At 42.7% G+C, this 18,183-nt stretch overlaps 1 protein-coding gene across 2 annotated transcripts; it reads left to right on the plus strand.

Annotated features, from left to right (window-relative positions):
- Window positions 1-2,699: 2,699 nt before the first annotated feature.
- Window positions 2,700-18,039, plus strand: STX12 (syntaxin 12). 2 transcript variants are annotated; one of them, XM_040534733.1, is made up of 9 exons: window positions 2,700-2,915; window positions 6,531-6,600; window positions 9,028-9,127; window positions 10,957-11,094; window positions 11,959-12,002; window positions 13,889-13,994; window positions 14,477-14,549; window positions 14,716-14,798; window positions 16,595-18,039. In XM_040534733.1, the coding sequence occupies exons 1-9, from the start codon at window positions 2,804-2,806 to the stop codon at window positions 16,685-16,687; spliced, it is 819 nt and encodes a 272-aa protein (XP_040390667.1). In that variant the 5' UTR covers window positions 2,700-2,803; the 3' UTR covers window positions 16,688-18,039. The 2 variants fall into 2 exon arrangements, with proteins under 2 accessions (XP_040390667.1, XP_040390668.1); XM_040534734.1 differs by lacking the exon at window positions 2,700-2,915 and adding an exon at window positions 3,472-3,490.
- The last annotated feature ends 144 nt before the right edge of the window (window positions 18,040-18,183 follow it).

Genomic DNA, 18,183 nt, shown 5'->3' on the forward strand with positions numbered 1-18,183 from the left:
CACTGAAGACACATTGTCTTGTCAAATGTCAATGTGTGTGCTACCACTCAGAATCTGCACATATTTGTCTGTGTGCTGCATCAAGCAAATGAGCTGTCAAATCAACTTGTTGATAAACTGTTCACATGCTTCAGTTTAAATAAGTGCCTATTGCACATACAGGTCTGGGTTTTTTAAGCGAAAATTAAAACAGAACAAAAAAAAATTCAAACTAATTTTACAGCTTTGGTTTGAATAAAATTAGTTGTCCAAACAAACAAATGATATAACTGATAATTCAATTTAAATTGCTCTGCTGTCTTGAAAACAGGCTTTCCCTAGGAGCCAGTATTTGTGTGTTACATTTTCAGATGCAATTCTAAGCAGTTGTTTGTGGAAAGGAACAACCCCAGGCACCAGGACATGCTGGGGACCACCCAGCTGGAAAGCAGCTCTGCAGAGAATGACCTGGGGGTCCTGGTAGACACCAATTCAAACAGGAGTCAGCAATCAGTCCTTGCTGCTAAGGCTAATGATATTTAGCTGCATTAGACCAAGCGTCATCAGAAGGTCAAGAGAGGTGATCTTTCCCATCTATTCAGCAGTGGTGAGCCAAAACCCTGACTAGAGTATCCAGTTCTAACCCCCAGTACAAGAGAGACATGGGCATACTGGAAAGAGTCTAGTGGAGGGCCACCAAGATCAAGAGACTGCACCTCTCCTGTGAGGAAAGGCTGAGAGAGCTGGGACTACTCAGCCTGGAGAAGAGGAGGCTCAGGGGAACGTATCAACGTGTATCAGTACCTGAAGGGAGTGTGCAAAGAGGAAAGAGTCAGGCTCTTGTCAGTGGTGTCCAGTGCCAAGATAAGAGGCAATAGGTACAGACTGGAACACAAAAGGCTCCACCTGAACACCAGGAAGCACTTCCGCACTGTGTGGGTGACTGAGCACTGGAAGAGGCTGCCCAGAGAGGCTGTGGAGTCTCCCTCCTTGGAGATGTTCAGAAGCCGTCTGGACTTGGTCCTGGGCACCCTGCTCTAGGTGTCCCTGCTTGAGCAGGGGGTTGGACCAGATGGACCCAGAGGTCCCGGCTAACTTCAACCATTCTGTGATTCTGTGAGAGTACTCATAATTGTCTTTGAGAACACTATAATAATGGAAAGAGAAGGGATAAAGTTTAATCCTGAACTGTTATGTATGCTCTACTTTTAAACAGTTATTCATTATTCTCCCTGTGTTTTATTGACTAAGGTACTGGTCTTATGTGGCAAGATTTTGGTAGCAGGGCACTGCAGGGGAGGGCTATGTGAGAAGAGCCCAGAAGCTGCCCCATGTTAGATAGGGACCAGTTTCAACCAGCTCCAAAAGGGACCCACCGCTGGCCAGATCTGAGCCGCTGAGCGATGCTGGTTGTGTCTCCATGAGAGAATATTTATGAAAGGAAAAAACTACTGCACAACAGCAGCTGGGAGAGAGGACTGAGAAACTGAGACAGAAGGAATCATGCAGACACCAAGGTTGGTGAAACAGGAAGGGCAGGAGGTGCTCCAGGCACTGGGGCAGAAGTTCCCCCGTGGCCCATGGAGAGGCCCATGGTGGAGCAGGCTGTCCCCCTGCAGCCCATGGGGTACCACAGGGGAGCAGATCTCCACGCTGCAGCCCATGGAGGAGCCTCTCCAGGAGCAGGGGGTCTGGGGGGGAGCTGCCACCCATGGGGGACCCATGCCGAAGCAGTTTGCTCCTGAAGGACAGACCCTGTGGTACGGTGCCACATCAGAGCAGTTCTTGAAGAGCTGCTGCTGCCTGTGGGAAGCCCATGCAGGAAGGACGGCATCCCATGGGAGGGACTCCACGTTGGAGCAGGGGCAGAGTGACCGTGAAGAAGCAGCGGATGATGTGTAACAGACTGACTGCAACCTCCATTTTCTTCCACTGCTCAGGGGGAGAAGATAGAAGGACGTGGATGGGAGGAAGATTATAGTTTGCTTTTCGTTCTCATTGCTCTAGTCTGTTAGCAATAGGCAATAAATTGCATTAAGCTCCCCATGCTGTGTCTGTTCTGCCTGTGGCAGTAATTGGTGAGGGATCTCCCTGCCCTTATCTCAACCATGAGCTTCTTCGTCATATTTTCTCCCCGTCCTTCTGAGGGAGCGAAGAGTGGCGTGGTGGTGCTGAGCCATCTCCTGGCTTTAAACCACAACTATATAAATTCTAGGCCTTTACGAAGTCAGCATCATTCGTTGCCTTTCAGAGATGCTACAGCAGAACTCTTCCCATCTCACAAGGCCTCAAATGTTGACGGTCTTGTTTTGCACTGCTTTTGTGTAAGCACAGGTTATGCCCAAAGGGAGAGGCTTGTCTGCCCCTGTTCCTGTCCCTGCAGTTACACATCCCCCTCCTTCTCCTATGCGGGTTTTGGCGCTTGGCCACAGCACGAGTCTGATCGGGACACCGCCCGACCCGACAAAACCGAGGAGTTCCTTCCCTCAGCCCAGCCCAAGCACCAGCACGAGCCCTGGCAGGGGCAGAGGGAGGGCACGGCTTCCCCTCACAGCCAGCCACCGCTCTGGCGACGCTGCCTGAAGCCAGGGCTCCACCACGGCGCCCCGCGGGGCCGCCACCTCCCCTCACACCGGCCGCGGGGCCGCCCCCTCACCGCGGCACCCCGGGGCCCCGCCAAGCCGCGAGCGCGCACGCGCGGCGGCCGCGCCTCCCGTAGATGCGGGCGCTCCGTCAGCGGCGGCCGCGCGTGCGCAGGGGCCGGTGGGGCGCTGGCAGCCGGGCCCGGCCGAGCCGAGCCGAGCCGCCTCGCCTCTGCCCGGCCATGTCGTACGGCCCGCTGGACCCCTACCGGCCCGGGGCGCCGCCCCCGCCGCGGGACTTCGGCGGCATCATCCAGACATGCAGCGCCAACGTGCAGCGCATCGCGCAGTACAGTGAGTGCGGCCGGGACCCGCGGGAGGGGAGCGGGGCGGAGCCCGGCGGCCGCCGCGCCTCAGCGGGAGCCACCCGCGGCGGGGAGCCCCGGCCCCGGCAGGGTCCCGGCAGGGCGGGCGGGGGCCGGGGGCCGAGAGCCGGCCGGTCCGGCAGCTCCGCACCCGCCTCGCTGGGGTTTAGTGAGAGCTTGCGCCTGTCAGCTGCCGCCAGCCCGGGCGACGTGCGCGATCGTGGCGTTTTTATCCACCCGCGTGAGCCCCCCGCGGAGCCGAGCCCACCCTCTGTGGCCCTTTGGCTGCTGATCCGTGCGTGGGCGCCTTCGTGTGTGACACCGCTACTGCTGTGTGGAAGCGGGGAGCCAAAGGCCGTCACCCCGCCTCGTTCCGGGCATCCCGGAGAAGCTGCTGCCGCAGGAGTTCCCGAAGGCTCATATTTACTTGCAACTTCCTGTTAAATTCCTGAGCAGAATTATGCAAAGAAACGTTCTGCTGCTGGACAGGCTGTCGCTAACGAAACAGCACTGCAGTTTCTTGGCCGTAGGTTTGTCATTAGAGAATGCTATCAACGTCGTAAGGTAGTCATTGAAATTCTGTTACTGATCGCTGAAATACGACTTACTAAATGAGTCGTTTCCAAAAGAGTTAGTGATGCACCCCCTTCCTAAACGTGCTGCCGTTTCAAAAAATAGAGTTAGCTGTCTAAATGTACGCACACAGAGGCAAGGTCAGTTGAAAATGTTTTTTCTACTGTAAGATGGTGACTTCTCCGGTTTGGTTATACAAAGCTATGAATATTGCTGAGACCGCTTTGCTTCTGCTTGGTCATGTTTGTTTCCTCTTGGTATAGCCATGGCTGCCTGTGAAATTGCTCCCTAGTTTGCCAGATAACATGGCTTTTGTTTGCGTGTTTTTTTTCCCCTTCCATGGGACTTCTCTATGATCTTCTTACAGTTAGTTCAGCTTCTCTTTCTTATTGTACAATATTCCACTGTCTCATGACCAGCAGCCTTCCTATCTCAGTGTGCCGCCTATCTCAAATGAAACAAATAGCCGTACAGTTTTTATCAAGGTGGTTGGGAGCACAAGAACATCTGACTTACCATTATGGTAATTAACTGTATTCTGTATTTATAAAGGGCTTTCATTCAAACCTGAAAAAAGCAACTGAAGCCTTAAGCTTTCTCTCGTTCCTCATTTTATCCCTTGTAGGGAGAAACAGCAACCAAACAGTGGACGCAGCTGAACTTTATTCACTCCTTTTGAGAAACTCAGTAGAATTAGCACCTCCCACAAAATGTACAGAGAACTGTTGGAGGGAGCTGGTAAAACTATTCCTTGCAAGGCTGCATGTTACCTAAACATCTAGAGGAGAGATTAAAATGCTGTAAACAATCTGAAACGCGTAATGGTCTGTACGTGGAAGACTTCACAGCCTGAAAAAGGATTTTTAAACTGAAAGCTGTTGGCTGAGGAGGCTATCTATATTGATACTTATACCCACCATCTAAAGAATAAAGGTGAAGAGCTCCAGCCTCATTCTTTGGCTTCTCAGGGGCTTTGCTGTCATTTCATGTAGATTCTGCGCATTGCTGTTGGCTGAAATAAGCTAAGCACAGCAGACTGATCAACCTGGCAAAGACGAGAACAAAAAGCACACTGCCTGGCATGGAAATGAGACTCGTACAGGAATGTTCCCCCAAAGGAGGGAAAAAAATAGCAAAAGTATCTAGACATTATAGCACAAATGCCACCTGCCTGGTCCTTGATACCCATACACAGAACACGGTGTGTTATTTGTCAGTTTAACTTGACTGACAATTTTTGTGACCCACCTGTGGCCAATAGATCTGTGAAATTATTGTGGTCTTGCTGGAAGCTGTGTTCATCTCAGTGTGTTCATTGTTAAACAGCTCTTCCCTGTATGAGCTAACAGAAGCCAAGAAACTTGTTATGCTTGCTGTATGCAGAAGTCAAAATCCTTGCCTAATTACTGATTAAATCATATTGTAGCCCCATCTGAACTGTTATTATTGTAAGATGCTGAACATCCCTTTAAAAGAATTGGCTGTTGTAGGAATCTGATATTTCTTTAGCAACACCTTTTGTTAACTGCAGTGGCTTGCTCCAGGCTAGAAGAAGAAATTGCAATGGTAGGATCTCACTGAATTGGAAGTAAATTTTGTTAAACTCCTTGGATATTTCAACACCATTAAGCTGCCTGTAGAACTATATTGGGTTGATCATTCTTGATCTTGCCTGTCTCACTGCTGGAGGGGATAGGATATGATGTCAGGATCAACCTGAGCCAACCGAGCACTGTACTGCTGTCATAAGTGGTGCTCCTAACATCTTTATTTTAATAATGCTAAAAAGTGTGTGGCTACAGCAGATGAGCTTGCTGATCTGTTCAAATATAATCTTCTGAGGTAGAGAAGAAATGGTAGTTGCTTTTCAGAAAGGTTAACAGCTTAATGCTATTTATGCTGTGGTTGCACGATACGTAGTGCCTGCACAAGGAAAACAGTAGAAAGAGAGTAGATAGGGTAAGAAGAGGGCTAGAACATCTCTTTGGCTACAGCCTGATTTCAAATTGATGTAAGATAACTGACGTACACCAGTGTTATCTGCTGTACTTGAAAGACTGTGCCAGTGCTGCAGCAAGTTTTGGCTATAGTGAGTAGCATAATTCATATATATATATTATATATATATATACGTACATATATATATAAATATATAAAAAAACTGTTAGCAACCTGTGCAATCAGTTCAGATCTCTGTTTTTAAAACAGAGCACTAATATATTAAGCAATTTTAGAATATGTGAAAGTGGCAACACAGTCACAGAATCATTGAATGGCTCAGGCTGGAAGGGACTTTAGAGATCATCTATCTCCAACCCCCTGCCCTAGGCAGGGATGCCACCCACTAGATCAGGTTGGCCAAGGCCACATCCAGCCTGGCCTTGAACGCCTCCAGGGATGGGGCACCCACAACTTCTCTTGGCAACCTGTTCCAGTGCCTTGCCACCCTCTGAGTGAAGAATTTCCTCTTAATGTCTAATCTAAATCTGTCCTCTTTTAGTTTAAGACCATTCCCCCTTGTTCTATCATTATCTACCCAAGTAAAGAGTCCATCCTTTTTATAAGACCCCTTAAAGTATTGAAAGATCTCAATGAGGTCTCCCTGGAGCTTTCTCTTCTCCAGGTTAAACATGCCCAGCTCTCTCAGCCTTTCTTTGTAGGAGAGGTATGGCCTAAATGCTGAAATTACAAGGTTGTTAGAAACAAACACCTTTGTTAGTTCCAAAAAGACTGAGGAAAGAGGAGCATGGCATGCTTTTAGCTACAGATATTTGCCTTCAGGATATGTAGGCCTCCCTATCATGTTCTTAGATGAAAGTTAATCTAGTAATCTAGAACGTTTCTAAATGGGGATGTTTAAAATGCATTCTTTGCTTTAAATGCAAAGCATAAGTGTTGTCTTACCAGCCTGAGTTAAGTGAAATGTCGAGAGAAATCCTTCTTTAGGAGAAGCTAGAAGAACAACTTCATAAAGGAATAAAATACTCTAGAACTTGTCTTACTAACTTATCTTGTGATCTCTTTATCTTAGCTGTGCAGATAAAGAATTTGATGAGCCAGCTGGGAACCAAACAGGACTCCAGCAAGCTCCAGGAAAACTTGTAAGTATTAACTGAGTTGACTTTTATGTAGGTTCTTTTAGTTGCCTCTGTATTCTTAGAGAAACAGAATAACTTGCTTTGGGCAGATGCAATTTAGTGTAGTCCTATAAAACAAAATGAGTAGATGTGTTAAGTAATTCACTGCGTGTGGCTCCAGGACTCTGGAGAAGCCATTCTAAGCTGCTGGATAGGACTGACTAGAAGATGGTATAGAGTATCTAAAAAGGGTAGTAGAGTACAGCTAATGCATGGCTAATATACCGAGGACTAGTCTTAATAGCTTCACTTGTGGTTTAAAAGGAATGAATGCCGTATTAGGTACTTAGTCCTCACGTAAGAGCAGTAAAAAGCAGCAAGGAAGACCCACACTTGTTGAAAAAGTGTCTTTTAGTACAGAAGGAGTTGGGTACTGGAAAGATTAGCAATCCTCTACGGCAGCCAAAATGCCACATAAAACTTCACAAGAAGAGTTTCCCAATGAGGAACAATATAGAAAATGTATTAACAGATATAGTTTAAAATATCTTCTAGAGAGACTGTACAGGGAATCTGTATGTCTGTGCATCTTTTACAAACTCGAAAAGCATAAATAGCACGTTATGAGAAGAATAATTTTTGGAGTAAGGAAATTTGAAAGCGAGTTCTTCCATTATCTCTCGTGTGACTGCACCTTGAAACTCTGAATATCGAACATCCCAATTTTTTTCTAATAGTGGATTTTTGAATAAACGCATGACTCATGGTGATAGTTCATGCTAACATACATTGCATTTGGAGGATGTGATTGGAGTCAAAGAGAGAAAGGAATCTGCTTTCCTGAGCTGTTCAGGTGATTTAACCTGTACTTAATCAGTAGATTAAAGAACTGATCACTGGTGACTAAATTAATGTATTTCCACTCTAACTCTGTTGTGGAAATGGCTCTTATTCACTAAGATGTGAGTGGTTGTACTCCACAAATCGTCAGCTGCCATACAAATTTAACACAAAATGCTTGGGTGGCTTATGCAGTTCATCTACTGCTGGACAACTTAGGTAGTAATGCAGCCTGAACATGTAGATTCGTGTATCTGTTGGGCTGAATAGCTCCTTTTCACTTAATAATTCTATTTTTACACCACATATGTTTAAGATTTGAGAGGTCTGGATGAAAAGTTTATCCTAAAAAAACATTTCTCTCAAAAAAAAGTGAAGTCTGATTGTTTCAAACTCCCCATGTCTAACCTAATACTGGGTGTGCTACTCCTATAGGCTCCACCAAGAGACATCTCTCCATATTGCCACGTTATTTTCTGTTTGATTGCTTTATAGAATTGTGGCAGTTAACAGGCTACTCAAGGAGTCAATCCCTCCAAGGGGAGGTGACATGCTTGTTAACACTGAAGTGATTCCTTTTCCTTACTTTTTTTTTTTGCCTCCTGAAACAGTCTATGGGTTGGGTCTCTGCAGTTGCTTGGCATGGAACAAGGGAGCAGAGGGAGAGATGCTGTCTGAATGTTTTCTCATTACAGCCATAGTTAATAAAGCATCTGTCTTACCTGTCCTAAATTGTATTTGTGCTGCTGTGCACATGGAGTACCCAGATCTGTTGACACATCTTATACCTATTAAATTCCAGTACAACTCGATCCTTGCTTTATTACTGTATTTTCTTGGTCTGTGCTGTAGCATATACCCATATGGCTGTCAAATGAAACTTGCAGTTCTATTCTCTGTGAAGCACTAACATTTCTAATAAACCACGTATTTCATGTAGAAGATGATGTCTTAATATTAAACTTCATGTAACCAGTGGATTCCTGTAACTGCGGTACTGATGGAGGTGCTGCTTCAGATCCTTTGCACTGATAGCTTTGAATCTTTATGTTGTGACTGGAGTGGGGGGTTTAAGGGCTTTATTTGGGAAAGGCCTTGCATTTCTCAAAGTAGAAGCTGTATCATTCTTCTCTGACCATTAATTTTTACAGAAAAGTAAGAATTTGCTATCTCTGAGGTCTCTGTAGTTCTGTCAAGTGTATGCTTAAGCAGTGGTGGAGTCAGTTTAGTCAATCAGGTTGCCAAGTGAACAGTTAGTTACCAATTTAGTACCACCAACAATTCACCCTAAAAGTGATTATGTTCCCTGAGTAAAACTTTTGCCTCCCTTGAATTTCTCTCTTTATGCAATTGGAGGAGAATATCTTTTTAAAACTACTCAATTGTATTAGCTAGCAGGGATCACAGGGCTACTTTGGATCTCTTTGATGTAGGCTGGAGCCATGTTGATGGTAAAAGCTAAAAGTACATCTCTGTTCCGTTACTGAAGAAAGATCCTTAAAGATATGTGATCCCAGAATGCTTTCGTGGTTGATATTGTGAAAACTGAAATGCTCAGAGACTGCTTTTTTGGAAGGAATGTGTATAACTGCTTCTGAACTCTTATTTTAGACAACAGCTACAGCATTCTGCAAACTGCCTTGCGAAAGAGACCAATGAATATCTAAAGGAGCTGGGGTCTCTGCCACTTCCTCTGTCTGCTTCTGAACAGGTACGCACACAGAACTTACCTGCAGGTTGGTTTTTTTTTGGTCACTTTTTTCATTAAACTAGCTTAGAACACAAGTTCACAGAGCTTGAATTGGCACAGATGAAAAGACAGCAGCCTTCTGCAATGAAGACAGTTATTGAAGTGGGAAGATAAATGAAGCTGGCTATGTCCTGACTCTATGACATGGGGGGACGACACTTCTCAGCAGCAAATATCTGTAAATGTTTACGGAGACCTGCATATGTAGTTCTTTTTCTGAGTAAATTTCTGAAAAATACACTTGATCAGGAAGTGTTTGGTGACGTGAGACTGTTTTAGGAGAAGAGCTTAGTGCAAGCTGTATGTCAATATGAAGTGTGATCATGCCAAAAAAGCTTTCCCTTGGATGTAATTCGTTAGCTGTATTGCGGGTGGGGGAGGGAAGGAGCTCTCACTTTGCTCATAGTTGAATAAATTTGATGAGGCAATGATTATGATTGCAAAACAGTCCTTCATGGTCTCCCTGTGGGAAAGGGAAAGGACAGTCCTCTACTGTTGGAGTTCTCTTGACTCTACTTTAAATCAATACCACAGTACTGATTTATATGCTTTTGTGATACTCTTGTGGGATGATCTGTGGTCAGCAGCTGCTTTCTTAGTAGATTTAATTCTGTATTTAAAGGTTTAAATGCTAGTTGTAAGCATAGCCATGTTTTGCATGTTTGTTCAGCAAGTATTTTTCAGTTAATCTCCTTTTGGTGAGCAAACTCCAGACGTGCGTGTTGCTGAATGTGGCAGCAACTTCTGAAGGTAAATGAAGCCTGATGGAGCAATTCAGTCAAAATCTGTAGGAGCTTGTATCATGTTGAGGATCTCCCCTGGCAGAGGGGCTATTGCTTCCAGACAGCTCAGATGAAAACTGCAGAGTATTACAAGGCTGCTGTAGCAGCTTATGCAGGGGAGAACTCATTGAAAATACTTTTCTCGTTGAAATGGCTGTTGAAATGATACAAGCTTGTTGAAGGATCGCAATACTAGAAAGCCTGAGAACAGCTGTTCTAGAATACTAGAGCCCTGAGAGAGCTGTTGGAAATCTCTGTAGTGGAAAACATAATTGGTCTGAGTATTAACTGTCCTTGGAACAAGTTCTTTCCACTTCATTTTTCCCATAACTGGGATATCACAACACTCAAAGGAGGTGCTCTAGGGAAGCTAAATAAGTTGATACTGAAGAAAAGATAGACTGAAATTGTTATTCTATTCTATCAGAATGGATATTCTGATTAAAATAACAGCAGGCTTGTGTGGCATGGTTGAGAGAGACAGCTCACAAAGCTGGGATAGTGGGGAGTGTTCTTGAGAACAGACAGCCCCACACATCCAGAGTTGTTCTGCTGTGCTCAGGCCTCCGTTGTGAGAAAGTTAAGGGGATAGCCTTATTAGGAAAAGAGAGTATTAAGTACTGACAAGTTGGCTAAGTAAAGGAATAGAGGGTTAAAGCTTTGTAGGTATCCAAAAGGTACATAATTAAATGAGGTAGATTTCTGGAATGTGTTTTTAATAAACTTAATGGTGTAGAACTCCTCTCTAGTTTAGTCTTAATTCTCTAATTTCAATCTAGTTTTGTGTTGCACGAAACTTTTCTGCAGTAGACAAGGCATAGAGCATTTGGTATAGCAAATGAAAATATGATGGGCTTTTTGTTCTCTCCAGTTCCAGACCCAGAATGGTGGAATCAAAAGATCACTTGAATGTCAGCATTTATTTTTTTATTATGATGTTTTGGAGTGTCTGGTTTACAATAAGTGAATGGGAATATCTGAACACTTGTTTTTGTTTCAATTCTTTAGCGTCAACAGAGGCTTCAGAAAGAACGTTTAATGAATGATTTCTCCGCAGCCTTAAATAACTTCCAGGCAATACAGAGGCGAGTGTCAGAGAAGGAAAAAGAGACTGTTGCAAGGGCAAGAGCTGGATCCCGTATTTCTGTAAGTACGTCACTACAAAATTCCTACAAATAGTGAATTACAAGTGTTTTCAGAGATTTCTACTTGACAATCAACTTCATATTTGCCTACTGACACATAACTGAGGGCAGATGAGGCCTCAGTACATTATTTTGTCATTCCAGATGTCGTAAATACTAGGCACTCATTTTAATATGCTGCTTCTCAATGTTAGTAGAGGAGGGAAGGAATCCTGGTAGTTGCAAATGTTGTGGAGGATGAGATGGGAACTCAAAGTACAGCTAATAGCTTAGTTTTGCAGGCTGGTCTTTGACATCAGCCCTAGGCTATAAAGATTAAGAGGTCGATTGGAAGCTTACCATAACTTAAATTACATTTTAACCTCACACTTTATTTTATTATAGCTTCTGTCCTGCTAGCATCTCCAGTGTATATTCAAATATTCTCCCTATTATTTTTACAAGCTCCTGTAGCTCTTAAGAAGTCATAATAAAAAGACCAGTGAAAGCATTTTTCTCCCCTTGTCCCAAGTCTTTGTGTTAAGTATGCATTCTTAACTTGTACAAGGGAATATATTTATCACTTGGTTTGTGTTCTTAAAAAATAAGTGTCAGACAATGACACCTGATCTGAGTAAACAGACTCACTCTTCATCTCTCAGTTGCGTCTGATATTTGCTGAGACAATCTAAATTCAAAAATTAAGTCTGAAGATGAATCTAAGTCTAGTTTTAATTACCTTAAGTTAAAGCTGAAAGTTAAAGTGGCAGTAGCATTCTCAAAGAACTATCTGGACAGTACATGCCTTTGTCTTTTAGATACGTCAGTTGATTTTGCTGCTGCTTCTGGTAGTCTACAAGTCTAATAACTTATTTATCTCTTCCAGGCTGATGAGCGGTTCAGAGAAGAACAGCTAGTTTCATTTGATAGGTAACACTTCTTGCATTCTTGGTTTGTACTGTTACCTATCTATAACTAAAATTATTGTGGTAAGGTATATTGTTGTAACTTGGGCAAAGCTCTTTTAGCTAAATGAAAAGCCAAAAGATGTGAAATGCAATTATTACAGTACTCGTAATATACAGCATAGAAAAAAAACACTAAGTGCATATGACAGTATTTTACCCTCCTTAAATGTAGGTTATTGATTACTGCCCAAATGGAAATAGTACAGTCCCTAGAATGTAGCAGTTGGAGCTTCTGGTTTTCTGGACTGTGAGCACAAGATTACCAGACATGTTTTGCATCACCATGACTCTTTCCACAAAGAGCTCTATACTTACTCTATAGGTTTGGCTATTATCTAGCAGCTGAGTTAGAGCTATTACAGACTAGTGTACGAGGCTACCTTAAATTCAGAAGCCCTGGATGTAATAACAAATTGATGTTATGATGCACAACTCAACATTACGATAGCGTCAGAACTTACAGGTTTCGCAGTAACTGTGCACTTGCATAGCAAGTAAGTTTGCAGCATGTTTTATCAACTCTATAGTGTGAGTAAAGTGAACTTTAGATGCTATGAAAGTTTGTGATTACTGTGTCAGTTTCCACTATGTATATTTTAGAAGTGCGGGGTTGGCCCTATCTGTATAAACCTCCTAGTGTTCTAACTCGAGACCTAGCTTACATGTCTCATCTACCCACACTCCCTCTGCAAACTGTGCTGCATCTGATCAGCTGTTTGGTATGCGTCCCCTTTGTTAGCCCTGTGTTTCCACGTACTGAGTCAGAACTGAAGACCCCACGTTGTTCAGTTATACATACGCTGTGATGAGTTTGAAGGCCTTGCTCACTAAAGGAAGGGGAACCACCTAAGTACCTGTTCATGCAGAGGCCTTTGGCTCATTGAGCCATAGTGGCATGTAGCAGCTACTCCGCTTTTAAAATAGTCCTTGTGTGCTACATGTCAGAAACTTCTGCCTTAAATACCTGAAAACCCTACGGTCATCTCAGAGCTGAATTCCAATGTCTCAGCTGTCTCTGGTCTAGTCACGTAGCTTAATTTGGTTTCTTTTTTATCTTATGATTTAGAGCTGTATACCCAACAGGCATATTGTGACATTAGTGTTTTCAGGTACACTTCCCTCCGCAAAGAGGGAGATGCTGCACTTGAACTTCTTATGCAGAACACATAGATGACCTTGTATTATGCGTACTGCCTTCACTGCAAACAGTTTGTGTAATGTACACAGCAGTTACAAAGTGCTGAAATCAAGATGGGGGTAGATGAGGTGCAGAGTTATTTCTTTCTTAGCATCTCTCTTGGTGTGTGATTTAACTTGCAGTTCTTAATTAAACTAATTAATTAAAATATACTCTTTATTCATATCTCCAAATGCCAGATAGCAAGTGAGCATCTTTGAACTGAGATGCTTCTCAGGTGTTCTTTTGTTCCGATAGTGTTGTGCTTGCAGGCTACTTTCCACCAAGAATTTCACCCTGACTGATCCCCCCTTTTTGGGGTGGATGGTGAGAGGAAAGGAAGGTACAGATATTTAAAAAAAAAAAAAAAAAAAAAAAAGGTTTCTTCTATAACATTATAGGCAATGGTCACATCTTAGCATAGAATATCATATGCATGTACTGCTTTCCAGTTTCTTCACGTTTCCTGGCCTGTCCCTGCTATGCAATTGTTCCTCTTTGTAGTTGTCCTAAATCTGCCTCTGTATCCAGTTGAAAGACCAGGAACATGAGAGATTGTTTTGTAGGAGTCTTTTTAACTTTAATTCACTGTTACTTTGGTATAAAAGTAGTATGGAAATAAGCCTATGCTGAAACAAACAGTGTCTTACTTTCTTTTCATCTCTTCCCAGTGGTGAAGATTGGAATCAAATGCAATCTCAGGAAGATGATGTGGCAATAACTGAACAGGACCTTGAACTTATTAAAGAAAGAGAAACAGCAATCAGGCAGTTAGAGGTGAACAGTAGATTTTGCATGGTTAACAGTAGTTGGAGATGAACCAAAGAAGTTGTGTGGTGCTAACTAGTGGGATGGGCTGAAGAGACCTGAAAGTGGAGGAACAGAGTTCCTTGTAGGGAGGATTGATGCCAAGATCAATCTCCCTGCTCCTGTTGAAGGAGACTGGGTATATTTTCCTTCAGTGAAAGGAAAGATCCTTGCAATCCTTCAGAGATGGTAGGAGCAACTCGCATCACAATGTCCATCTCAATTCCCTACTGTGCTAATTGCTAGTGGCATGAAACAAATAGTGAGTAGTGGGAACATTGCAGGCTTCGGTGTTAATCCTGAGTTCCAGCAATAGTAGCATCAAATCCCTTCTGTCAGTGAATGACGGTATCTATTCTGTTATTTCAAGCAGTGTTCAGAAGAGGTACTAAGAATGAGGCTTAGAAAAGCTGTAACCAGTGTTTGTTGTAACTTGTCAAATTTGTCTTCAGGCAGACATTTTGGATGTCAATCAGATATTTAAGGATTTAGCCATGATGATTCATGACCAAGGAGATATGATTGGTAAGTGTTTGGATAATAGGAAGTTTCTCTTTAGTTTAATTGCATAGTCTGCCAGCATAGTTCAATTTTTCTGATATTTTATATAAAAAGTATCATATTTCTGATATTTTTTCTAAACAGTGAAGCTTTGAATTCTTTTGCAACACGTTCTCTTATTTTTCCATAGATAGCATAGAGGCAAATGTGGAAAGTGCAGAAGTTCATGTGGAAAGAGCCAGCGAGCAGTTACAGAGAGCTGCCTATTATCAGGTAAATTCTGTGTGCTTGCATTATTATCAATGTACAGGTGAGCAATAATGGTACAGGCATAGCAGGACACGTTAAGGATTGTAGCACACCAAATGAGCTATTTAAACACAGCTTGTGCAAGCTGGCACTCCCACAAAAAAGTTCTGAAAGGAATAGATAAAGCGCTTAAGTCAAGAAGATAGTATTGAATTTAGCATTCTAATTCAGATGAAGGAACAGACAGACTATACATTCTCTATATATGCTTATCAAGTTAAATATTCAGCTCTGTGCCATTCTCAGGAGAGGGCAGAACAGTTCTGCTAACAACAAATTCTCATGTTGTACCCATCTTGTAAACATCAGCCAAGGCAAAATTACATGTAAAGTTGCAAAAACAAATAAAATCTTTGCCCAGATTAAGGAAACTGCTGACGACCAGGGTTTACAGCACCTTTCTAACTGCTCAGTTTCTATCCTGTAGTCTGACCTTCCTGTCCCATTCACTCTTTTGCAGTGGTTCTCACTGCTGCTTAAATCTCCTTTACAATGCTCACAGTTTTCTGTAGCATCTGTTCATTGTTGTTCATGGAAGTGCCTTCCCAGTGACAGGATGAGAGGCAGTGGGCACAAACTGGAACACAAGAGGTTCCATCTGAACACCAGGAAGCACTTCCGCACTGTGTGGGTGACTGAGCACTGGAAGAGGCTGCCCAGAGAGGCTGTGGAGTCTCCCTCCTTGGAGATGTTCAGAAGCCGTCTGGACTTGGTCCTGGGCACCCTGCTCTAGGTGTCCCTGCTTGGGCAGGGGGTTGGACTGTATAGACCCAGAGGTCCCTGCCAACCTCAACCATTCTGTGATTGTTGTACCTTACGTGTGGACTTAGGTTCTGCGAAGGAGCAAGGGTTCTGCTGGAGTCAGTCCTATAAACACTTCAATGCTGGGACTTCAGACTCCCATACAAGGTAGAAAACTGGACACACTCAAGCTATTGAGTGGGGAGATGCTGGAAAGCAATAGAATTCCAGTGCTGTTTAAGCTGCAAGGAGGGGAAAGTAGCTTTTGCCACCTGGCAACATGTAGTATTCCCTGTCTCCATGGCTTTCTTTTTGATATTTCAAAACTTTTATTAAATCCAAGTCTGGAAGCTATTAGGCATATATTGGATGTGTTTTTCTGGACAGAAAAGGACGTATTATAACTAGTCTCAAATCCTTAAAGTTATAAATATTTGGTGTATGTCGACAGACTGTAGCTTCCTATGATGAATAAAATGATCAAAGCTGTAAAGTCCAGGTACAGTAACTATATATTAAATCATTTAAACTGTAGAAATGTGATGATACCTCTGCACCACCTCCAAGTTGCTATGTGGAGATTGCAGCAGAGGACTAGCGTTTTTATTTGTTTTACCTAGAAAATCCAAATAGCTAGAGATGTTTAGCTTTCCTTTGAAGCCATGGGGGCATCCCTTAGGATGAAAAATATATGGTAGGCATTAAATTCCTTTCTGTAGCTAACTTGAAGTAAAGCTTGTGTTTTCCATAAAAGTAGCAAGTCTTGTTGTATTTTGACTTAATTGCCTGTCTTGGACCACTGTACTCCTAAGCTAGCTACGTTTAGCTGCAGGATCGTGCTGTTTAAGGAACGTGCAAGTGTACAGACTGCTCTGGTTACTTCCGCTGAATAAGTATGGATATTGAGTACTCTAGTTCACTGAAGCTAGTTACATTAACTGATAAAACTCTTGCTTTTTTGTCATCATCTGTTCTTGGTATAAGTGGTATAAGTGGCTTTTTTTTTCTTCTTTCATTAGAAGAAATCCCGTAAGAAGATCTGTATCCTGATTGTTGGCCTTGCTGTGGCTTCTATAATCATAGGCTTGATTATCTGGCAGACAAAAAAGTGAAATCTTCACATGGAACCTTCTCTCATTGCTGAGAATTTCCCCCTCCCCCCCAGCACGAACAGGCTGACTAGTCTCAGAAATGAATTGACCACCCTGAGAGAGCACAAGCTGGTACTACGTCTAGTAATAGCAACTAATATTAGCAACTAATGTGCAGATAACTAGTATTTGGAATTAGTGAACCATGGAGACAGTATCTATCAGTTTATATACAAATTATCTTGTTTTATGTAACTAACATCTTGTGGTTTTGCTTTCTGTAATGTATTATTCCCTGTCCCAACTGTACGCTGAAGTGTGATCAATAATTGGAGATGTCTTGTTTTTTGACAAGTGGCACAATCTTAACTTTTTATATGTATAGGTAACTTGTTGGACTGGAATAAGAATGACATTCAAAGAGGGCACAACAATGATTTGCACTACATTAATTCAGCAGTTTCTAAAGTCTCCAGCATCTGCCCCATGGTTTTTATTAGTCTCCAAGTGGCCGTGGTTCTAAATTCAATTGAAGAGAGATGCCATGGCAGATCTGAAAGGCAAGGAGAAGTATGTATGGATAATAGTTGGAACCACTGTGTACTTAGTAACTGGTCAGTTTGGCCTTGAGGCTTGTTGTTTTTAATTTGTGCATGTTTTTTGTTTTTTTTTTTTTTTTTTTTCAGAACACATAATTTGAGGGCAAGGATGTCCTTTAACTTGCAGTCTGTCAATGCAACTTCCTTAGAGAAACTAGCTGACTTGTTATTAGACAAATAAATCTCTTCCAATGCTGACTCAAAGCACTAAAATACAAAGTTTAGCTGCTTGCTCCTAATTGTTTTTTTCAGGGAGAAAACTGTGCAAAGATAAGGAAGTGGGCACTTAAGTTTACAAGCCAGCAAGATAGATGAGTTATAGGTGAAATCTTGCATCTTGAAGATTATTGTACTGTATTAGTAAATATTGTATGGCTTGTGAATATCTGGTATTTTCCATTCTTTATGAAATAAAGTACAGAAATTGGTTGGGTGAAGTGCTAGGTTTTTGAGACTGTGGATGAGCGTGCAAATGAAAAAGATTGCTGGTTCCAACTGTCTTGCTAGCAGAGCTGGACAGAATGTAGCAGCACTCCTCACTGTGTAGCTCTGAACTGACATGCACTGAGGGAACAGCAATCTGTCCAAAGCCCAACACAGTGTGGTAAATGCATCATACTGACCCATTTTGTATTTAATCCTTATTCCATGTCTCCTGTATAATAAAGTAAATGTGAAAGCTGGGAAGGGAGGATGTTCTCCCAATTGCACAGTGGTTTGCACTATTGCGCCATCATTCCATCTAATAACCGTTAATAAACACTTTTAAAAGCCTTTGTCACAGCTTCTTTCTCTTGCGATTTAGACATCTACCCTGCTTTATATAAGCAACAGCAGTGTTTCTTCTGACGTTAATTGTGTGGTCCCTGATTCTTCAGAATGAAACAGCTGAAACCACTGATTTTTTCACATGGACAT

This window comes from Cygnus olor, chromosome 23 (assembly GCF_009769625.2).
Source record: "Cygnus olor isolate bCygOlo1 chromosome 23, bCygOlo1.pri.v2, whole genome shotgun sequence".
NCBI classification, from domain to species: domain Eukaryota; kingdom Metazoa; phylum Chordata; class Aves; order Anseriformes; family Anatidae; genus Cygnus; species Cygnus olor.

Coding starts and splice junctions, on each gene's coding strand:
- STX12 (XM_040534733.1), top strand. CDS start 2,804: ATGTCGTACGGCCCGCTGGACCCCTACCGGCCCGGGGCGCCGCCCCCG. Junction 12,003..13,888: donor CAGCTAGTTTCATTTGATAG/GTAACACTTCTT, acceptor ATCTCTTCCCAG/TGGTGAAGATTGGAATCAAA. Junction 14,799..16,594: donor AGAGAGCTGCCTATTATCAG/GTAAATTCTGTG, acceptor TTCTTTCATTAG/AAGAAATCCCGTAAGAAGAT.